The sequence below is a fragment of the Triturus cristatus genome, chromosome 7 (genome assembly GCF_964204655.1).
Source record: "Triturus cristatus chromosome 7, aTriCri1.1, whole genome shotgun sequence".
NCBI classification, from domain to species: domain Eukaryota; kingdom Metazoa; phylum Chordata; class Amphibia; order Caudata; family Salamandridae; genus Triturus; species Triturus cristatus.
In genome coordinates this window covers 1,681,610,903-1,681,635,116 of record NC_140590.1, presented here as the reverse complement: position 1 = coordinate 1,681,635,116, position 24,214 = coordinate 1,681,610,903, and the positions used below count along the sequence as shown (strand labels likewise).

General features: G+C 44.7%; 1 protein-coding gene across 1 annotated transcript in view; it reads right to left on the bottom strand.

The window, feature by feature from the left end:
- NOP2 (NOP2 nucleolar protein) overlaps positions 1-24,214 on the bottom strand; it is a 125,102-nt gene that overhangs the window by 12,914 nt on the left and 87,974 nt on the right. Inside the window, exons 9-15 of the mRNA XM_085619813.1 lie at positions 15,217-15,306; positions 15,027-15,114; positions 14,755-14,895; positions 14,275-14,414; positions 13,779-13,868; positions 10,675-10,797; positions 2,794-2,891 (exon numbers count right to left, since the gene is read on the bottom strand). Of these exons, the coding sequence (XP_085475939.1) occupies positions 2,794-2,891; positions 10,675-10,797; positions 13,779-13,868; positions 14,275-14,414; positions 14,755-14,895; positions 15,027-15,114; positions 15,217-15,306 (770 nt within the window). The remainder of the gene's footprint in view (positions 1-2,793; positions 2,892-10,674; positions 10,798-13,778; positions 13,869-14,274; positions 14,415-14,754; positions 14,896-15,026; positions 15,115-15,216; positions 15,307-24,214) is intronic.

The following is a 24,214-nucleotide window of genomic DNA, read 5'->3' as shown; positions in this document are numbered from 1 at the left end:
GTGAAGAATTTATGGTTATCAAGCGAGTCACATTGCTTAGAATCCAATATAGTTGACAGCACAGTGAGCCACCACATGTGAGCACCAGAACATAGAAGTAAGGCCTCGCTTCTCACCTCCAAACCAACAACCTGAAGAACTGATGACTGGGTTATGTGCCACAGGCGTCTACCATTTTAGTGAGGTGTTTGCTTTGGCCAATATCCCATCGGCTGTTCTTATTTCAGAGTATGCCTGTTATCTAGGCACTTCTGCAGCACAGTCTCACCCTGAGGTGACAAAGTCACTACACCGATGCCTGTAGGTCCTGTAGGCTGTTCCCTTCAGATGCAGAAAAGGTGCAACCTGACCAGCAGTATTGGAATCCTTTAAATGGATGGAAAAAAGACAGACCTCATTGGTATCAAAGATGACCTGCAAGAGTAAGTAATTCCCTTATTAGGACTGCGAGGAAAGGTGCAAATTACAAGGGCAAAACTGAACCTCCCTAGCCACAAGTTTTAAAAAAACGATTACGTCACAACATTAAGGTTGTGATTAAAGTAACATGGACAACATACAATAAATGTATGAAGTAGTGGCTTACTAAATGTATGCCAGTGTCAGCTCCTGGGGCTAGTACTAACCGTAACAATTCTAAAACAAAACTTCAGCCCTCTCCCATCCCCTCTCCTCAAACTAGTAGTGAGTGACACACTATGCTCACTGTGTGGCTACTGGCCTTCTAACCACAGTGTAACATAATCACACAACAAAAAGACCCTTCGCTGTTTAGGATCATACTGTTGTTCGGAGCCCATAGTTTTAAATGTGTGTGTATTTGTGGCGAGAGAGCCCTGCTTGCATGTAGATTGTTGTTTTATCAGTTGCAGTGGACTATATAAATCTGCCTTGATTTCATAGTAATATAGGTCTTCACAGTTATTCCTGTGAATATTTATATTATATTAAAGAATATCAAAGTTTGATACAAAATAAATATTTCTCTTCTTCATCAATTTATTGTATTTTATATATGTTACTATAATCATAGCCTTAACATTATTGGTCTTGAGTTAGCCAAGACCTTTTCAATTTACTAAAATTGTATATATAATATACATACTTATAGGGGCTTTCAGCCAGTCTTCATCCACTAGTGTGCCGCGGTGTCAATTACATTTTCATTTCACCCACTATGGCATACAGCATGGGGTCAGCCAACTTCCGCCATTGGCGAACTTCTCTGTGAGTGACTGCATTATGCTCTTTCACAGGGAGCATACCCACAGTACTTTCCTTCAGAGCCTACTAAAGCAACGTGTGCTTTTAGATGTCAAAAAATATTTTTGCTATTAGTCAATATTTTCTTATATTGTCGAGAGCCCAGGAGTTTCCCCCAAAGTCTGACAAAATATCACAACTAAAGAAAAGTAATGACCAAGCTAAAAGTGGGGCAGCAAATGCCAGACCTGGTGGTTTTACCAATGGATGTTTAAAGCTTGAAACTAGCGAGGTCCCTTTTTTTGTTCATGTCAAAGATGATGTGAATGAATTAAAATGTTTCTGTGTAAAGGGAGTATCGTGGAGCAAACCACCTTCTGAAGCCTAAGTATCATCCAGCTAATAACCAGCAGTTATGAGCGCCATCGTAGCCAGAAAACAGTCCAGTCATGCAGACATTGATGCATTTACAACACTAACATACACTGTGGAGAGGTGTGGCTCACTAGTTAGAGGCGGCAGACCCGTAAGCTGAGAATCGGCCAGGGACCAGGGTTCAATTCCCGACGCGGCAGGGTTGTGGACCAGGGTCAAAACGGACTCGATAATTCTCGCCTCGGTACCTACTCTAACCAGGAACACACTCGGCAACTCTGGGCATTAAGCTTGCCTCATCTCTACAACGGCCCCCCACAGACGCCGGGGATGCCTGGTTTCACCTTGGAGATACCCAGAAAGGGAACATCTCACAGGGATAGCCAGGACGGGTTCCCCAGCGGTCTATAGCGCCGGGACACCCCGTTGCTGGGGTAGCTGTGCGCTTTACAAGTCTACAACATTTACATTTACATGTTGAGCTATTACGACAAGAAGCAAGTGGTGACCATCTAATATCACTAGAGGCATCAGAGGCCATCTGAAATTTGTGAGGACATTTGTGAAGTCATTACTACAACACAAGAGGGTGGGAGCGAAGGCTGTTTATCCAAACTGGACATACTGTTTGTTAACCTTGAGACCTAAACATCGCTGTAACTTAAGTTTTACATTAAATTTAAATATTAGCCTACATAGAACCGTGGCCGGGGAATGGAGGTATTATCAACTGATATCCCAAAAATCCTACGCTGGATAGAATCTTATCTGGAGCAGCTGAGCATTGTGAGCTTTGATCCAGAAGAACTTCAATAAAAAGTCCAAAAGTAGGTTTTGCCATTAAGCAAAAAATACGCATAGCAATGGTGAGCCAGAAGATAAGAGGTGAAAAAGATTTACAGCTGGAACTTGCAAAAAGAGAAATATAATAAGATTTATAAGTATGCATCATAGCAGCAGAGTCCTAAAATTCTGCTGCAGGGATGGATTGAAGAAAATTATGATAGTGCAAAGAGGAAAAAAAACCAGAACAACGGGTTTTCAAAGTCTTTAGGATCAAAGTAAATTAGCAATTAGGTAAAAAGTGTACTAAAGTGAGATGATACTTGCTCAAATGCCCAGACACCAACCATCCGGCCACGGGGCCTTTTGAAGAGTCCAAGATGCTGGAATAAACTCCCTCCAACTAACATATGCAATGAAGGATATACAAACCTTGTGAAACCCTCTTTTCCAAAGTCAAGTCCACTCTGCACCAGCTTCACATTCCGCTTCTTCAGGGCATAGTCCACCACCCACTCATTTTCCTCCACCTGTCAAAAAAGGCACAGTGAGAGTGTGGAAAAAAAGAGAATCTCACCCACAATCCTTTCCCTAGTTCTTAGTGTTGTCTCTGAGGGACCCAACAAGACTCAAGCGAGGGAGAGGAAAGAGATCATCTTTCGCCAGGGGTTACGAAGCTTGATGAATGTGTGAAAACACTGAAGCGAGCGGACTGGATAGCAAGAGGCGGTTATAGTCCTGTCCATTGGGGTGGGTGCAAACTCCGAATATTTTGTGCACAGATTCCAGTTTAGGACCTCTAAGGTCCACCAATATGGTCAGGTTAACCAAGGGACAGCATAAGTGAATTACTGTAAGAAAAACTGCACTGTTAGTTCTTTGGCCTTCTTTCCGACTCACTCAAATTCTATTGGTTGAAAAAACCAGAGGATGTAGAACACAAAAAGAGATGCACAGGAGACTGTGCTAAAGCCTCAGATCCCCAGAGACCATGAACCTCTTTGTACCATGAACCTCTTTGTGCCAAGAGCCCTATCTCCACAGGTCCTTTTCGCTAATTCTAGGAGGTGGAATATACAAAAAATATGGAGCCGAAGGGTTGAGAACAAAATCCTTATTCTAGTTCAACTTCCACTCCTCATTGCCTTCCTTTCACTGGATGAAAAATGAAGCATTAAGAAATCTAGGCGGCTGCCAGTATCTACGCTTAGAACTGGCCTAGCCAAACATGGCCTTTCCAAGAATTGGAAAAATCTTATGTTTGCTATAGCAAGGACGTCTCTAAAAATCCAATGAAGCTGGCTAATACGTAATGGCACACGAATGGAATATCTGCAAGGAATATCCAATGTGCAATGAATTACTGGGAATCTTTTTTATAGGTTTTGGGTGGCCGCACCATGAATAAGTTACTGAAGAAAACATCAGCTTACTTCAATAAAAAAATGTAATCTTCATATATAATTGAAGGAGGGTTGATAGCACACTTTATTTTGATGACAAAAGTAATGCCAAGTCAATTTGGGAGTGAATTAAAATAGATTTATTCTTTTTTTCTCAGGAAGACGTCTCAGCTGCTCCTTCTCACCACCCCAGGAATGTTCAAGGGAAAAGTTGACCTTACATGATGTCTTTACCGTTTAGGCTTGGCATGGTGTAGGAAGCTGGCTCTTTATGTGGTATATCAAAACACTTATATAATGTGGAAAGAGTCCAGGGATTCCCTTACTAGTGGACAGGGGCTTGCTATGCAATCCCAAAGCGCTCTATTAGGGGCTAGTGAGGTTGAGCAGCCTTAAGCTTAACACATGGGAGCGCAAGACATTTGCAAAATACACACAATGGTTAATAAATTACAACATGATTCAAGGAGGAGATCCACATCAATTTATAAAAATACCAAGTACCTTTATATATGATTTGGCATCAGAGAAAAATTGTTCAGGTAAGTACATTTTTAAATATTAATTATTTCACTTTAAAAAGAGTGGACACTGCAATTTCGAGTTCTTCAATGTTATCCTATGGAAGGAAGAACAAGTTCTGCAAACAGGTACAGTACATCGAATTACAGGACCAATATCCAATAGTTAAGGTGAGTGGTGGGCAAGGTCCAAGGCAGCACCAACAGTGGCAGGGTGCAATCAGCATTGGGAGCCCAATGAGTTTCAAAGGGGATCGGTCACTATAAAAAGAGGCTACAGGTTTTGGCTAGGAAGCCAGCCGGGCTGAACCAGCAAGTGGGCTCAGGCCGTGCGATGATCGGGGATGGGGGGGGAGGGGGAGGGACACCTTTGATCCTCTTCTCCAAGGCCCACGGGCCATGGGTGCAGGGGTGTCCTTAGGCGTCTGGTTTTTCCTTACCAGAGCAGTCTTGAGTGAGGGAGACTGCGTGCAGAGGCTGCAAGCAACGTCGGGGAGTCCAGGAGGGGTGAAAACAAGTCGGATTTGAGCTCTGGTGGGCTGGGGAACCCTGTTGGCACGCGTGGCCCACTTCACTCAGGCCAGAGGTGACGGGTGCAGTGGTGGCGTTGGGTGTTGGCGGTTCCGGAGGTCTCAGAGTCTTTTCTCTTGCAGATTCTTTAGAGCAGGTCGCTGTTCACAGGATGTCTTGAGTCTTTTTCGAAGGCAGGTAAGTCCTCCCAAGTTTCTGGAGTCACAGCTGCAGGACGAGTCGACTTTGGCGGGGTTTCCGACAAGGGATGGAGACAGACTGGACGGTTTGGTACCAGGTCAGATGCTTCTTCTCTCTTCTCGGATTTTGTGGCTCTTCAATGTCCTCTCTACTTTTAGTTCATCAGGATCTGCTTCTCTGGTGCCAGGGACTCCCCTAAATACAGAATTTAGGGGCGATCGGGGAATGTAGGGTAGTAGCCAAAGGGCTACTGACTCTTGGGGTCACTACCCCCCCATTGCGATCACTTCCTGTGGATCTAACATCTCCCGCAGGTTATTATCCGTATATACCGGTTTGCAAATGTTCTGTTTTTTCTATGTCCATCATTCTTATGAGACGGTCTTTATTGCAGAATCATCTATCCTTCATAGCCCATATCCAGCGTTTAGCCTTTGTTCTTCTTCCATTTTGGAAAGTTTCACTCACTAGCAGCTCTGGGTCTATAGGTCGTTTCCGGAATGTGTTATTACTACTGCATGAATTCTTCTTTACACAATCATCTTTGCTTATGCACTCTTCATCACTATATCGGGTATTTAATTCCTTGGTTCTTTTTCACTAATTTTTTCATTTCTTTCACTGTTAGCACTCTTTATCTTCATATTGTTTCCCCTTTTCATTATCATCTCTAAATGTATGGAGTCTACCTGTTTGTATGTAATTGTACAGCCCTTATCCCTTACATAGCCTCAGTGCACTTTTTTGTCTTATATGTGATTTATGTCTTTTTATGGTACAGATATGTATGTGGCTCTTCCTGAAGAAGGCGTCCTGTACGCCGAAACGCGCGTAGAGAAAACACAACACCACACATCTACAAATTTCAGCCACATGTGGTTCTCACCACTAGAACATTTATTTTGTCTTTTATAACTTTTGAGCTATTTATGTTATGGTTCCGTCTCAATTGATCATTTCAATATTTCGTCAAATGTGTATATATTGTTGTATTGTATGTTATGTTATTCATGTTTTACCATGGCTGTTCATGTCAAAAAAAGTTTTTTTAACTTTATATGAATAAAATGAAATATTTTTGTAGTACAATGAGCCTATGTAGATATTATCTCTCCATGTATAGGACTCTCCATGTATAGGACTAGGAAGTGGTCCCAAGTTGCTTAGGAATGTCACTTTACTAAGAATTGTTTCCCTGTCCAAGGAACTTCTAGAATTTTCGGGGGTCCTTTATCTTTGCATTACACTTCCTGTGGGAAGCCGTAACCCAGTCCCAGAATTCCTACGTATGCCATCACAAAGATAGCTACTTCTGAAAAATCATGTCCACCTCACAGTAGCCAACCTTAGGGGTGGTACTAGCCTGGAGGTGGCACGCCTACCTGATTTGCTGATTTTCCTGCCTGTCTAGGTGCAAAGGGGTCTCTGGACAATGGTGGCTTCCTTTCCTGTGAGGTGAGCCAGATTTGTATTCCAAAGGCGACAGCTTCTTTGAAGCTTGTCAGCCCAAGGAGGCTAATCGGCAGTTCATCCTGTGGGAGTGGGTATTGCACCGCTTTCCAAACAGACTTTTGTTCTAGGTCTCCTGAGAGCAAAGGCTCTCACCCTAGGAGCTCGGAACCGCATCTCGGGTGGCAGGCTGGCAGAAACCAGTCATCAAGCACACCAGAGGTGTTAAGGGGGCACCTCAGAGATGCCTTCTGGGTGCATGCATTGGTAAATCCAACAGTAGCATCAGTGTGGGTTTACCAATACAAGATGTTTGTTACCAAACAACCCTATTTTCAGCGAAGCCATCGTGTAGCTGGGGAACTCGATTTCATCAGTGCCTAGCATAAGTTTTAAAATGGCTTCCCTGGTCACTTGTACTGGCAGTAATAGGACTGACCAGCACAGGGGCACATCTGCTCATGCAGGTATCCCTCACATGTAATATTCAGTACTCTGCCTTAGGGATGTTAGACCTGCTTTAGGGATGACTTACAAATATTCCCTGGAGTGTTAGGGGACATGGCACACCGGGATGTTCCCTTTTGTCTGCACCCAGATACACAGCCTGCAATGGCAGTCTTGAATGTGCTTGGTGAGGGGTCCCTTATGGTGGCACAATTCGTTCAGCTGCCCTTAGGGACCCTCTTTAGCACCTCTGGCCCTAGGAACCAGGGGTACCATTTACTAGGGACTTAAAGAGAGTGCTAAAGGTTTTGCCAATCGGGTAAACAATTGTACATTTTTGGGGAAACAACACTGGTAATGGAAACCTGGTTAGCAGGAACCTATTACACTTCAGTTCAAGGTGCATCAAATGCCTGGCTAAACGCGAGGAGGTACTGCAACAAGTTCCCAGCTTCCTACACATGGGCAACGGAATGGGCCTAATCTCCTGCCTTGTTGCACCTCCTTTCATCCATCGTTCCTTCCACAGAACCACTATTTCACTGTTCCCATGGGCCTCCATAATGCCACCCACTTTGAGGGTTTAGGCTACCCACACCTCGGGTATCACCTATGAATGTATAAACTCCTTTCCTATATGTTGCTGCCTCCCTCACCTGAATAGACTTGCCAGAGCAAAGTGTTGCTGGTTCCATATGGCTACTTTTCTCTACTCTTTTTGGCTGGACTCTAACACTCTCTGGTTGCTTAACCCCAGGACTTTGGCTTATGTCACAGCCAGGTGAACTCTACACATTATTCGTTGGTTGCCTAACCACACCACGAGGACCGCGGTCATTTCACTTGGGTAGATGAATATGATAGGCTGAGACCGACAACCCTAATTCACATCTTTAGGGGCTCATAACCTATGATTCAGACCACAATGTTGCTAGGTATCCACTTGCATGACAGGGTCTAATCGCTCACTCTTCTATACAACATCATGCCTAAGCACAGTGACACAACACATCGTTTTTATACAGTGTGTCCACACCTCACCCAGTATAAGCCACATAGCTCTATTCCAACCAACACATTTTCCAACCATGCTTTCTAAAGGGGTGCCTGGGTACCAATTACTAATCGAAGTGCTTTGTGACTTCGTCAGGCGTAGGATGCCCTGCATAAATATTACCAACAGTGCAAGTACTTACTCAGCCACTCAGAAGGTACTTTGGGCCTCGCAAAACGTATGACAGTGCTATGCAAATGGAATGCAACTGTCTTTGTCCCTGTTGACAATTCTCTAAAGACTGTGGGACCTCTTGGGTACTTACATGGGCTCATCCTGACCTGTTTCCTTTTGGAGACAGACTAACAGATCACCAGTAGCTTCAATTAACAAGACTAAGACTTTGCTGGAGTGGACCGTGGCACCCATCTATGATGAGAATCAAATCTGTGTTCTTGTTTGGTGATGGGCTTTGGGGATTTTGACTGTTTGAGTACAAAATCGAAAAAGGTTCTCAAAACCACTTTACTGTTCAGCTTGTCACCTAGCACTATAGCCACTAGAGCAGAGGCACACAGAGCATATTTAACTGGGGACTTTATCTGTGAGACACTACTCGTACTTATTTACATACACTGTAGCAAACCCACCAAGTCCCAAAGCTATTCGATAACACCTGAAAACTGCCCTATTAGTTAACACTGCCCTTATGCCTCAAAGTTATTTGTAAATATAGCTAATAACGTCTATAGATGTTTGAGTGCATCTTGGCCTAGATAGTGACATAATCTACTTTTTTGCATTCATCATTATTTTTGTGACTAGAACCACATGTACAGCCAATAAATCAGTTGTGAAGTACAAAATGATTGGGCCAGTCTGCAGAATGTGATGAGGGTAACCATTTCCCCCACCACCAAGCAATATCCCACAGAAATTCATAGGGGGAGCCCTGAGGCGTGGGTGCTGCAATGCCGTGCTCCTGCACTAAATCTAGACTAGCTTAGACACCAACAAACTGGACAAAGGATCAGGAGTGATCTTATATTGATGATGTAGAGTGACTTGAGAACAATGCTCACCAATGTCCAAGAATTATGAGGATGAGAGTCTGAGATGACTGCCACACCTTCCACACCACGAATGGAAAGAGCTGGAAAGGTGGAACAGCATAAGCAAATATCCTTGAACAGTTCATTCATAGTACGTTGCCCAGAACAAGGGTGAGTGAATGTACCTGGATGAAAAGTTTGGGCATTTTGTGTTTGTGGGGCTGGCAAAGAGATCTGTTTGTGAGGTGCCCCAGAGTAGGAAGTAGGTGCGGAGGACTTGTGGACAAAGTTCAGACTCGTGGGCTTGTCGGTGCATTCTGCTGAGCAAGTCTGCTAGGTCGTTGTCCACCTCCGGAAGTTACTCAGCCATCAAGTGAATTTGAGTGCCCAATGCCAAATGATCTGACCTAGCAATGAGAGGGGCAGAGAATGAGTGCCATTCTGCTTTTGTAGCTAGTTCACGGTGGTCATATTGTCCTTCCTGATTAGTACCACTTTGCCCCAAATGAGTGAATGAGAGACTGAGGGCAAAATGGATTTCTAGCAGCTCGAAGCAGTGGAAGGGTGCCCCTGTTGATGTGAGGCCTACACTCCTTTTACCGTAGTGAGACAGAGCTGTGCTCTCCAGCCAGCTTGAAAGGCATCTGTGGTAATGGTGACTTGCGGGTTGGGTTCTAGAAAAGGGCTGCCCTGCAGCAGGTTGTTGCTGTTCCACCACTGCAGAGAGCGATGTATGCTGGCCTTTACCAACACTAGAACGTTCAATGGACCCTCTGCTTGTGACCACTGTGCAGAGAGGCACTGTTTCAAAGAGCTCATGAGTAGCCACCCTTGGAGCACTGTGGCAATGCAGGAGGCATCATGCCGAAGAGGTGCATAATAATTCGAACTGTGAGTCAGCAATTTGGCTGACAAAAGAGGCTACGGGTGCTCTCTGTCCATTTTTTGGGGGGTGGGGGGGGGGGGGGGGGGGGGGGGGGAGGAAGAGTTTTACATAGCGCGAAATAGACCCGAAGGTATCAGAGCGCTTTACATGAGCAGAAATTGATTTCTCCTGTCCTTGCATTTGCGGATATTTGCAAGGATTTCTGAAGGGAATTATGGCTGAGGAAAATTCAAGAGGAAGTGCTGAGACATGCTGGATTCAGATATCTGTAATGTTAAAAACTAGCCAGCCACATTACAGATGCTATGCAAACAGTAAAGAAACATGACTTGGTCAAAAATACATCTAGCCTCTATTCTTTCTAAAACATACAGCACTGGATGACCACTCAGTTTTATGTAAACAAAGGGCCTTTTTGTTGCTTAGTCCCAAACCTTCACTGTACTCAGCATTCTTGACTTCGAGGTATTAGACTAAATGTAACTAACTCAGTCCTGCATCTCTGTATAATAGTGTTCCATTCATGTGTTTTTTGTAAACCGCATCTGTGATTAGGGCATTGTGATATTTGCGGCTAGGCCACTGTGAGTTAATTACAAGATGATTCTGGCTAAAACCAATCATTTTAGGTTTTAGAGAAAGAAAATATCTTATTCTAAGTGATCACTATACAAAGATGTTATTTATTGCCTGTACATCTTTCACAGGTTCACACTGCAAAAGAATACCACCCAAATTGATGCTTCCTTCTGGCTCCAATGAGACTGGGAAGGAGGAAGTTGGACCTCAAAAACCCTTTAAATTGCCACGCCACCACCCACCCTTAAGCCAGAGGCTTAGCAATACTCACTGTGATCGAGCAGGTGCAGTAGACCAGGTACCCGCCAGTCTCAGAGTCAGCATCTACAGAGTCGATGGCATGGAGGATCAGCTCCTTCTGAAGATGGGCACAGCGCTGTATGTCTTTCTCATCCTGAACAGGGCGGGAGAAACAGTATAGAGGTGTAGTAGAAAACATGTGAGTGTCTTAGCCAGTTCCAGAAGCCTTGGCATACACTCATACCAAACGCTCACCAATACCAATTGAGTTCCCACCTTTCTCCCTCCTCTTCTACAACCCTAATTCCCCAAATCTGACACACTATGCACATGTGCTGCCCCACATTTCAGCACCATAAATCAACTTTGGAAACAGAGCTCAGCTCAGTTAAACCTGCCCTCCCATCATGTTAGCAGGCTTTAGAGAACTCATTGGAGACCACAAGAACTAAGAGACCATAATAATTGGATGCTGAAGCCCTTGACGTCGACAGGTACCAGAAATTACTATTCGAACCGATTCAAATGGAAGGCACTAAATCTGGAGTCTCTAAATTCCTGATAGGCAGGGATTCGCATTAGACGGAATCACAGAAGGGTGAGGCTGGAATAATTCTTGCCAAATGATTCGAGGGTAGCTAGCTACAAGCTAAAGGTAGGAAAAGCAAGATTAGTTCTCATGCTGCTAGTACCCGATACCAGCTGTCACACCAGAGAGATGTTAGAATATTTGGACAGCCACAAGCAATTATCTACCACCAGAAAAAGGTTTGTCTAGAAAAGAGAGCTGCTGGCTGTTCCTAAAGCCACATCAGAGACGAAAACCTGGAGGATAAGGGGACGATGTCCATTCTTCAAGATAAAGCTACCAGAGCTACAGAAACACCCCTAGGAAAAAGTACTGCTGTGTAGCCGTTGGTATACAACAATCTGTGTAAACCCAGCCTGCAGACAAGTGTACATCCTTTTAAAAAAAAGCCCATCACACTTTCCATATTTAGTCGACCATTAAAATTAAATATCCCAGAGGAGGGAAATCACAACTTTGTGTCCATTCAATGCAGTGCCTATAATAACAAGAGCAACTCTGCAGGTGAAATCTGTGGGGCAGTGGAGGATTCCTAGCATATAAATATATCACTGGTATTCTGCATTAACCATTATTTTTAATGCAGTTACGGCACTGCGTGACCATTTAGACGCCTTCTTTATTCAGTGGGTAAAGACTCTGACCCAAGCTTACTTTTACAAATTGCCACTGAAATGGAACGCACACCCAGCCACCTACTAGCAACCATGTGCCTCTGGGTTGGTGGGAGCGAAAAGAGGGTTAGAACTTACAACCTTTATATATGGTATGATGCCAAGTTGTGGCTGTCCCTTTCAGAGATGTGGGTTACAATGGGGGCTTCCCTACTAAGTTATGGCCTAATATGACTTGAGTGTGTTGGGGATCTTAATTTGAGGGGGTAGAGGTTATGAGATGATAGACATTTTAGAGTGCACTGGAAAGCCGAAAGAATGTTTAAGCATAATGACCTCAACGAGCAAACACAACTGTGCTGAGGAAAGCCCTGATAGAACACCCACAAAAGGATGCCTATCGAACAACATAAAGGTAACATCGGTAGGCAGCGTGGCCAGTTGTTCGGGTAGGGTTGTCTTGGTGCCTACCCTTAATAAATAATGTTTGCAGGAAAATTCTGGATGAAAATCGGGTGAAAAGAACTCTAATGCTAAATCCTTTCTGCCACTCTTTTGCCAAAAAGACGGGCAATCCCAGATTACCTGGTGTGGCATTACGTACCAGTTATTTCTCTTTGACTCTCCCACTATTTTAATCTAAGATTGCGAAGAAGAGCTTGTAGGATGAGACACTTCCACAATTATCGGGTTAATGTTTCCAGATTAACGTAATTAATCTCCCAGCATCCGCAGTCCATGTACGCAAATGCGGTTGCTGCTTACATGGCACAACTTGCTTACTGTCAAACTACCATGAACCTAGTTCTTCCTGCAGCTTAATCCTAAAAGGATCCGTGAAGCTCTTCCAAAATCTCAGAGAAGCAACTTGCATGTGCTGTAGAATGGTAGAGGCTTCTGCTCATAGCAGCAGTACAAACAAGAGTTAGAGAACCAGACAGGCTACCACCACATACTGGTACCATAGACATGACCTCTTCTAGGCCAGCAACATGCGAGAAAAATGACCAGCTCGTTATGGATACTAATGACAATGAAGAAAAGCATACTGGGTGCTGGGAGGCAGCATAGCCATCCCTTTGGTGCACTGTGTTTTTTTCAGGCAAAGGGGACCTTGCCAAGGAATCTTAGTTTTGTATGGAAACTACAGTTAAAGATTCCTAATAAAGTAACATGACAATTTTAACCAAATATGGATTATCAGGCCCACCAGGAGTGTTCATAGCTCAGCCTACCTTCAACCTATCTTAGCAAAAGAACAAAATGATGTCCCAGCCTGAGGCAGGTATCTGATTTGCATGAAAGCCCACTCAGACTCCTTACGCCCCACAAAACCACACAAATGGTAGCAATACACCACACAGAACCATAAGTGCACTTAGAGGATGTTGCTTGTAAATCGACATACATTTTCAAGCAACCATGTCAGCTCAAACACATTAAGATTAACAAAGAATTTAATTGGGCCTGTTCAATTCGAAGGACAGCTAGTAAACAGATTTAAATGTTGGAGCACTAAGACTCAAAGAAATGGTGTCTAAGGTATGGTTGAGTAAAAGATCAGAGACCATGAGTTTGTGAAGCTCTTTCGAGAGGTATACCAAATTGTTTTAGAACACAAATAAATCTGCACAGAAAGAATGTACGTTAAAAGCCACTGCCTATGGTGAGATGCCGGAGAATAATATTTTAAACATGATTTCAACCTTTTTGAAGTCAGAGTTATCAGACTCCAGCAACCAAAAGAGGAAGCGAGTTTGTCTCCAAGTTCATTGTGCTTTCTGTTTGTGGATTAACACCAAATGGAAACTAGTAACAAGTCAGGTCTAGAGTGACAAGTCAGCTCAAGTGTGACAGTACCAAGATAGTATGATAAACAGATGGGACAGCCCCTCCCCATATCTTGACCAGATGCAATTCTCCAAACTATACCTTGTTAGTTTTGACTCCTGGGTCTTTGGAAATAACTCCTGTTCCGCTGCAGGGGGCATCCAACAGTACGCGATCAAAGCCTCCAATCACCTGGAATAGAAGGGGTTTGGGGAACCTTTGATGAAGATGTTCTGTCTTTTAGATTCACTATTATGCACAGCTTTTCAGAATAGACAGATCTCAACACAATGCAGGCACCATCAACAGTCCTCAACATGCAGCATTCCTTACATCACATTTACGCTCACATGTCTCACTGTCAGGGTTGGAAGTATCTGCTCTGAGACACCATGCAATGGTGAATATTACAAATACGTTTCAGTGTGATATTCACAAAACAGAACTCGCTCTAACACCATTGCCAGGCCGTGTCATTTCCTTCATAACATGCTCCAGTCCAACAGCTACTGGACACAACCAACCTCACACTGGCCTTGTTACAGAGGCAATACTTAAGTGGAGGGAATTTCAACTGCAGTTCAAGCAAACATCTCACCTTGGGGAACTCTCGCCCATCACAGTTGCTGATGACAGCGTTGGTGACTCCTAGACGGTGCAGATTTCCCACCACACTCTTGAGGCGATCAGCATTGACGTCATTTGCCAGAACTACTCCAGTGTTCTTCATTAGCTGAGCTAGAGCAGGGCAGACAGGAGGAGGATTAGGGAAATCTCACACAAACAAGCCGGGAGATGTTTTCTAGGAATGAGAGTAGGAAAAGAGGGGGTTTGGGAAAAAAGGCACGGTCAGAGGAAGAAGGCAACGCAGAGGGAAATCTGTGAGATAAGGACTAGCTCAGGCAAGGGAGAAAAATATATGGTGTAAAAAAGGCCTACAAAATTACAGAAGTGGCAGAGTCCTTGTATGAAACACAGTATGAAGAAGAGACTGGCCATAAGAGATTTTACAAGGTAGAAGCAAAATGAAAATTACAAATAAAGGTTGGTAGACAGGCTGAAGAAATCCAAATCATACCGATGTAGCTGGTTTTGCCTCCAGGTGCACAACACATATCCAGGATGCGCTCATTCTCCTGCGGTGCTAGGGCCATGATAGGAAGCATGCTGGAGGCTCCCTGAAGCATGTAGTGTCCTGCTAGATACTCTGGGGTGGCACCTGTGGGTCAGTAAAAATAGATGCAATATTGCAATCACTGGGTACGGCCATACCAACACCATCAAAAAAAAAAGGGAAACACAGGCACCAAACGATAAATCCTATCCTCCCACATCATACTTCTTACTCACCAATCGGCACAGAGGAATCAAAAATAACTAGGCCTGTCTTGGACCACTTCCCCAGTGGGTCGAGGTTAACCCCGCGGTTAATCAAGGCCTAAGCAAAGAAAAAGTGCAAGGGGTTAGAAAGTGCAAAGAGGCATTTGAAATCTGCTGCAACAGCGGGAAGCATGACAAGTTGACACTATAGCCACCTCACCTGAGCCAGATCTCGGCGCCGAGTCTTCAATGTGTTTGTTCGGATGGTGACTGGACGATGCACCTCATTTGCTTCTAGAAAATCCACTAGCTGTAAAGAAATTAAACTGTCAAATAAGCAGGAGAGAGAGGGAGGGGAAAAAAAAGAAAAAGGCAAAAAGGAAAGAAAATACAAAAGAAAAAGAAAAAAAACACAGTAGGCCAAAGCAAACAAATGAGAAATAAAAGGGAAATCACATAGGATGGAAAGCTTAAAAGAAGAAACAATAGTAAAAGATCAAAAGATACCTAAAGCAAAAACAAAAGGTTATATAGAAATGAGAATAAAAAGAAAAGATGTAGAAAATAAAGTACTAACAAGCATTGGCATAGCCAATAGGTCTCACTTTTGGGACCTTACAAGTATTTACTTATGCAGTACAATATCCTTGGTGCAACAACATCAACTGTTGCATGGCTAAACACTTCTAAAATCCCAAAGGCGAGACCTATTGGCTATGCCAATGCTCGTTGCATTTATCACCCAGAGTGGGACGGGTATGCCCAGATGTGGGTCCCGTGCTCTCCATGCCACCGGAATCAAGCTATCCTGGCTGAAGAGGGGTGACACCCCGAAACCAGTCCTAGGATAATTGTTTACAGTCCAGGGAGGACCTGGCTTGGCTGTTCGGGCTGGACTGTTCCCATGAGGCACAGGGTCAAGACTGATTTGCATATGGCTGGGTTCAAACTGGAATGGCATGGTGAGCAAAAAAACGATGGATTTAGGCCCAGATCTTTGTACTGCGTTGAATGTATGACATTGTTCTGCATTCTGTCCATCAACTGTTGTTTTTGCATTTGTGTCACCCCGAGTGGGACGGGTATGCCCAGACATGGGTTCTGTGCTCTCCATGCCACTGGAATCAAGCTATCCTGGCTGAAGAGGGGTAAAACCCCGAAACCAGTCCTAGGATGCTTGTTTCCAGTCCAGGGAGGACCTGGCTTGGCAGTTCGGGCTGGACTGTTCCCATGAGGCGCAGGATCAAGACTGATTTGCATATGGCTGGGTTCAAACTGGAATGGCATGGTGTGTACAAAAACAATGGATTTAGGCTAAGATCTCTGTACTGGGGAGAATGTATGACATTGTTCTGCATTCTGTCCATTAACTGTTGTTTTTGCACAGAAAACAGGCAAGGAGGACGTATGCTCTATGTTTACTTCACTTGTTTTCCTAAAAAATCGCATTGAAGTTAAGAAAGTAAAAAGTAATAAAAGTGAACCCACTGTAGATGCCACTAAATTCTGTGGAGACTCGTAAATCTCAAAGAAGCATATGAGGTGCTGTGAGACGTTTCGCACCTGATCCAGCTGGGTGTAGCAGGCCGATTACAGGTGCACTTGGGCGTGTGTGCATTTATGCACATGATAAAAAGTCATGAAAGGTAAATACTTTTAGGAACTACTTCCGCCTGCCTCGAAAATGCTGCAAAGCTTACATAAATGGAGAATTTATAATTGTGAGGAGGTCGGTGTGGTTGCGGGTTAGAAAGGGGGGCTAGAAGCTCTGGGCAGTTTTCCAGATCCTGCACCCTCACCTGAACTCCTCTTCGGTGCTGGCCAAGTTCACCGCGTATTACGTGGGGGTGTGCTGCTGTTCTGAACTGGAGTGTAGGAAAACCAGACCTTGCCTCTCTCCCCGCGCCAGAGGCATGCCCACGAGCAGTGGGGCGCCGGCAGGTTACACATCTGAAACAAAATGGAGGCCACAGGCCCAATAAACTCAGGCCCGACTCCTTCTTCGCCTAAGCTAAATCACCTAACCCATTAAGGCAGGACTTTAATCTAAGAGTTGCACAGATTTAAAAAAATAAACTTTCGAGTTTCACCTCGTGGTTAACAAAGTTGTGCACATAAAGCCGCGTTCGTAGACTTTTATACTTCTGGTAAATAATTTTGGAGTCGAACTAATAGTGTATTGGCAAGTCCCCTGCTCCCCCCACCGGGGCAGTGAACAAGAAGCCCTGGGGTCGGACATGGAGATAAAAGATATCCAGGGGGCAAGAGCAGCAGGTGTAACCAGCGGCTGCCTCTCGTATCTCCCCGAGCAGGCCTTCGGTGTCCGCCGGGGCAGGGATTCCGCTGCCCATTTCTGAGGCTGGAGGAGTTACAGAAAGCCCTGCACAGGTCACGCAGCTCCCGGGGTCACCCTCTGGCTACCACACTCAGGCCATTGCTCAGGGTGAGCCCGTGTCCTCGGAGTGAACCCACCGGACCCTGCAGCTACTCCCGCGCCCCCTGCCAGACGCTAAGTAACAGATTCACGAAAAGGCATGGGCATAGGGGGCGAGAACCTTTCAAAGGGGCCCTTTGTAAATAGGCATTTTCCTCCGTTTCTCCCCCTCTCTCATTTTCATTGATATTTTTATCAGAACACGCCCATTCTTTCTCCCTGCCTATTCCCGCACCCAGTGTCAAACTTTCCGCACCCAGAGTCCTTTTGCGGATTTTGTTTGGTGTCGACGGAGACATATTTCAGCTGTATGAAATGTTAAGAATAATATTGTATAGCATCATGCAGACTTGATTTATCAGGAAATAGGTAATACAATGTTAACTTGCTCTAAACAGGGGGCCCCAAAACATTTCTTGCCTAGGCCCTATAAACTCCAAAGATGACACTGAATACGACCAAAATCTCTGAGCACTAATTGAGGACGTATACTTATCATCTGAACCCCTCAAAGAGTGAGATGTATAGTTCGATTGCTTCTTTAATCACATGCACTGTCCACTCGGTTTACCACAGCACGAACTAGCAAACGCACCCTTTTACAGAGCACAACATGAAATCAACGTTTGTCGTCACTCCCCGCGCTTTACTTCTGTAATTAACCACAACTAAAATATGTTTGTGCCAAGATTCTATTGTTTCTGTTCTTTTCTGTTCAGTTTGCCGCATGCAACCATTTAAAAATTTAATGTGTTAATTCATTTTGCTGTTAATAAAAAAAACAGAACCTGGCAGAAAAAAATCGTGCTGGGAGAAGAAACAAATAGCATTTCTTTGAACACCGGAGGCTGAGATGCTGGAATTCCTGTTCAGTCTTGCAAGCGCCAGGGTCCCTCAACACGCAGGCCAGCTTTATGCTGACACATCTGTACACCAGTTTAAAAGTAAGTGAAAACAATCGAAACGAAAACAGAAGAAGTGCATCCCATCACTGAAGCAGCCTATAAAAGCAGAAAAATACCATCAAAGATTACAAATGCAGAACATGCAGCGAGAAGAAAGGGGCCTACTTTAGGTACAGGCTTTCGAAGTTAGGATGATACCGCAAAATTATAAACAGAATGGTAAACAAATAACGGAGGGCCGCACGTTTATGGACAGTCTATCCAAACAGAAATAAGCTACCAAGCAGGCAACTAAACAAGCATTGGCCGCGCGGCCGTGAAAGTGACACGGCCGCGCAGCCCGCGAAAGTGACAGTGATTGCGATCAACGGAGGAAAAACAAATTGCGGCTGCATGCGTGCACGCTCACGTGCATGCAAGCTTTAGGCCACCAAAAGCCTTTGGCAGCACTTTGAAATACCACCCACTAAATGTCTTGCAACGCATGCGCTGGCTCAGGCGAGACCTAAAAACAGGGTCAGGAAGAGCAAGAAGCATAAACAATGACAATAAAGGGGAATTAAAATAAAATGAGAGAAAGAAAACTATCAGCATCAACAAAGAGGGGAGAGAGCTAACAGAACTCATTCCTTCCTGCCTTACACAATGTATAGTACAGACGTTGATTGGTGAGCACAAGCTAACCATAGTTAAGATGTGATCCTCGGATCACGGAAATCCTTATAGTAGGAAAAAACACCCTCAGCTCACAACTTATGGCATGCATCATCACTGGACTTAACCCAAATCTAAAACACAACATGATGTTTAGATGAGCTTGAGCACGTAGTGGGATTGTAGGAAAGTGGATTAGTATTTGGGATGGAGACGTGTCCACCTTAGGACAAGACCAACACCTGCTGCTAGATGTCACACAAATTAAATAAAATAAACCTGTGCTCAACCCCTGGTTACATGACAGAAAGCAGTCAAGTTTAAATCAAAGGCAATGTGTGAAGTATTTTAGCAGTGCATGCACAGTTGAAAAGGTTTAACTAAAGACAATAAAATTCCAAAGCCAAGGTTAAAATAGAGAGACACATTTTAGGAGTCAAATAAGATTAAAATGACAAATATCCAATAAGGGGAACTAGAGATGTGAATTTTTCAAGATTTAAGTGAAAATAGCGCCACAAAGATCCAATGACCAATGGAAGGGGTAGACCAGAACCTAAGCATGATTTGAGGCCAACCACAATAGAGCCGGTCAGATGGATTGTTCCCAGTGAAAGTCTGGAAGACAAAGAGTTCTAAGTAAGATTGAAAGTCTTAATCCAACAAGCATTGGCAAAGCCAATAAGTCTCACGTACGCGAGCACTATTGGCTTTGCCACTGTGTTTTAGCCATGCTATACACCTGCGCGGCTGCTGTTCAGCATGGGTAGACGTTTGTGCCATAGAAGAGAGTGGCATGGAGTGGAGCAGAGTGTTGTGGAGTGTCAAAGAGTGTGGTGTATTGGAGTGGCCCAGTGTGGCATACACTGGAGTGGCGTAGAGTGGACTGGTGTAGAGTGCATTGGCGTAGAGTGTTGCAGGGTATAGTGGCAGAGTGCAGTGGCACTGAAATTAGTGGCATACAATGCAGTGTCGTAGAACAAAGTGGTGTTGATTATAATGGTGCATAGTAAAGTGCATTGGCGCGGAGTGATGCAGAAGGCAGTGGCACAGAGTTGAGTGGCAAAGTGCAGTGGCGTGTAGAGTAGAGTCAAGAGGCAGAGGAGTGCAATGGCATAGAGTGGTGCAGAGTAGAGTAGCAAAGAGTGCTGCAGAGTGCAGTGGCAAAGCGCAGTGGTGTAGAGTGGAGTAATACAGAGTAGAGTGGTGTAAAGTTCAGTGGAGGAGAGTGCAGTGTTGCAGAGTAGAGTGTCAGAGTGCAGTGGTATAGAGTGGGATAGAGAGCAGTGAAGCAGAGTAGAGTGCAGTGGAGTTAAGTGCAGTAGTTAAGAGCAGAGTGGCATGGAGTACAGTGGCACAGAGTGCTGGTGGAGTAGAGTAGCACTGAGTGCAATGGCGTAGACTGTTTCAGAGTAGAATGAATTGGCATAAAGTGGAGTGGTGCAAGGTAGACTGCAGCTGCATGGAGTGTAATGGCATAGAGTAAAGTGGTGTAGAGTGCAGTGATGCAGAGTAGATTAGAGAGGCGTATAGTGGATTGGTTTTGAGTGCAGGGGCATAGAATTGAGTGTTGCAGAGTGGTGTAGAGTACAGTGGCGTAGAGTGCAGTGGCGTAGAGTGCTACAGGTTAGAGTAGAGAAGCAGAGTGCAGTAGCATAGAGTGCAGTGGTGCAGTGTGGTGTAAAGTGGAGTGGTGCAGAATAGAGTGCGGTGGAGCAGAGTAGAGTGGAGTGGAGTGGCATAGAGTGGAGTACTCATGGTGTGGAAGGACACTACCATTATAAGCATCACCTTTTCAAGCTAAATGACCACTACAGTTTTACTAATAAAACTATAGAGGGCACAGACGAAAATGTGTGGAAATTACATCACTTAGTGTAATGATTTGTTTTGATTCTATTAAAGTATTTGAGTCCAACACACTTCAGAAATAACAAAAAATGTGCTTCAGTTGTGTTCCTAATTCGGATATATTCTAAAATACTTATACAATTTATTCAATTTTGTCTTGTACTAGAAAAAAATCTCTTTCCTACCCCCCGTATCAAGCAAGATTGTCACATAAATCCTCTCACTTTGACGTTGGAGAAAGAAAAGTAAGCAAGCACCCTTGGAAGACAGCGCCTGACATTTGACCTCGGTCTTTGAATGCATAGCAATGTGACAAGATAAGAACAAGATTTACAGGCCTTTTTATAGAACAGGAGCACTCGGAAGGCTACTGTAAATAAGGTTTGGGTAAAGGAAGGAAGGAACTCATGCTGGACAGCCTAAAACAAATAATGCCAGCAAACGGAAAGCAAGAAAAATTGAGTTACAAACCACAAAGCCAATGGCAAGCAACAGGCAGAATTCTTTCCTAGTTCAACTTTCTGAATGTCCCCAAGATGTCTTTAATGAACTAGACAGCTGCGCTGCCTGGTAGTCTGCGACCTAAAAAAAGAACTTTGGCATATTTCTTTTTTTTGAAGCAAGGACAAATATGAAATTGTAGCCACCACCATGGAACTGTCAGTCAGATAGCTGTCGCAGGTTGGGACCACTGAGGCTCTGGAGCTTCTGTGGTTTTTGCTTGAATAAGTTTCTAAGTCCCCAAAAAGAAAGGAACTGTCATTTTTAGGTCCATGCCTACCAGACAGCACAGCAGTCAGGTTTGCTAATGACAATTTGGGAGTTGTGTTTTTTGTTTTTTCCTCTTTGCATATGCTAGGATACCCACGCATGATTGATTTACCATGACAGTTTTCTTGTTCTAAAGTTCCCTGGTAGACTCTATATTTCTCATTGAACTAAACTTTTTCTCTACTGACAGGACATTTTTTTTTGTAGCGATATAACCGATATGACAATCATTATTGGTAAAACAGGTGGAATTACATACTGGTGCTTCTCTTATGGTTGAATGTAGGAGAGTGGCATCGACTGCATAGTTGCCCCCAAGATTTTTCTGATGTTTTGACTGTTTTATGACTCTAGCCAGGCTGTGGCCCTACTCTCCAGTACCCCAGCCTATCTGCTTCTTCTCTAAACTGATGTGAGTACCCTAGGTACAACCCAATTGGATACTGAGGATACCCTGTCAGCCCTTGTAGATGGTACCCTAGGTACCCAGGGCATGGGTCCCTCAGAGGCCTACCAGGGCTGAAGCACTTATTGTGCCACCCTGGGACAGCCATACCAAATGACACCACCAGACCACTACTGTAGTCTGGGTAAGGTGGTGCTTGCACCCCCTTACAGGGATACAGGTACCCTGTATCCCACCTATGTACAACACATGTATTTTCATTGGTCACCCCTCAAGCAGGCCTTGCTAATCCTACAAGGCAGGGTGCTGGGATATGTGTGAGAGGGTACCCCTACCTGAGTAGGGCCCCTCTGCAACCCTCGTAAAAATAATTGCTGGGTTGTTTGTAGTGTAGCCATACCATATAATCTTAACCGCATTATAAGTATATCGCGATAGCGTGATAATGAATATGCTACTTACCAGTATGCATCTGTTCTTGGCATGTAGGGCTGCTGACATTCATATCTGTGCATAGATCGCCGCCTAGTGTTGGGTCCGGATGTTTGCACGTTGTTGTCCTGGAAGAGTCTTCGAAGTATCCTTGGATAGGTGACTCCTCCCCTGGACTACAGTGCGCATGGGCATCCTCTCCATCCTCAGATTGTTTTTCGCCATTGTGGCAGTGATGGAGTAGATACAGAAAGTGATGACCATGCTTGCAGTAATTCTGAGAGCTGCAGCTGCGACAGGCGCCGGGGAGGAGGGAGGGCGATATGAATGTCAGCAGCCCTACATGCCAAGAACAGATGCATACTGGTAAGTAGCATATTCAGTTCGAGGCATGTGGGCTGCTGAATTCATATCTGTGCATAGAATACATAGCAGTGCCCTCTATTAGCGGCGGCTACCCGTGCCAGCTGCAGCGGTCTGAAAAAGTGTCTTGAGAACAGCCTGTCCTACAGCTGCCTGCTGTTTTGACTGCACATCTACACAATAGTGTTTTGTAAATGTGTGTGTAGTGGACCATGTGGCTGCTCTGCATATATCATGCAGGGGAATATTTCCTAGGAAGGCCATGGAAGCCCCCAACTTACGTGTTGAGTGGGCTCGTGGTGGAATAGTTAATGTGCGTTTTGCCTTTTGATAACAGATTTGAATACACTTAACTATCCATCTGGCTATCCCTGCTTTGGAGATGGCGTTACCTTTGTGGTGTGGGGCAAAGGCAACGAACAGTTGTTTTGTCTTCCTGAATGGTTTAGTCCTGTCGATGTAGTACATGAGGGCCCTCCGTACATCTAGTGTATGTAGTGCCCTTTCTGCAACAGTTTGTGGGTTTTGGAAGAAAACGGGCAGTTCAATAGTCTGATTCATGTGGAACTGCGATATTACCTTGGGCATGAATTTGGGGTTGGTACGTAGTACGACCCTGTTGGCGTGAACCTGAATAAATGGCTCTTGAACGGTTAGTGCCTGGAGTTCACTAACTCTTCTTAGGGAAGTGATCGCTACTAGGAAGGCCACTTTCCAGGTAAGGAATTGAATCTCGCATGAGTGTAGAGGTTCAAAGGGTGGACCCATCAGGCGTGTGAGGACCAAGTTGAGGTTCCACATTGGAGCCGGTGGGTGACTAGGTGGAATGACTCGTTTGAGCCCTTCCAAGAATGCTTTGATGGCAGGCACTCTGAATAGAGAGAGGTGCTGCCTGGTTTGCAGGTAGGCTGATATTGCGGTCAAATGGACACGTATAGAGGTGTACGCCAGATTGCATCGGTATAGGTGTAAGAGGTAACAGATGATGTTGTGGATGGATGCGTCCAGCGGGTTGATGTCATTATTACCGCAATAAATGACGAACCTTTTCCATTTGTCTGCATAGCAAGCCCTGGTAGTGGGTCTCCTGGCCTCCTTGATGATGTCCATACAGTCAGGTGGCAGGTTGAGATAGCCAAACTCTAGGACTTCAGGAGCCAGATCGCCAGGTTCAGCTGTTGCGGATCTGGGTGCTGAACCTCTCCATGGTTCTGCGTCAAATGCGCGGGTTTGATCCGCAGCCTTTGATGCGGCACCACGGAAAGTTCGAGGAAGGTGGTGTACCACGGCTGGCGTGCCCACGTGGGAGCAACTAGGACGAGTGCCAGGGAGTGTTGTCGTAGTTTGCGAGCCACCAGCGGTATCAGCGGCGCTGGGGGAAAAGCGTACGCAAATCTGCCGG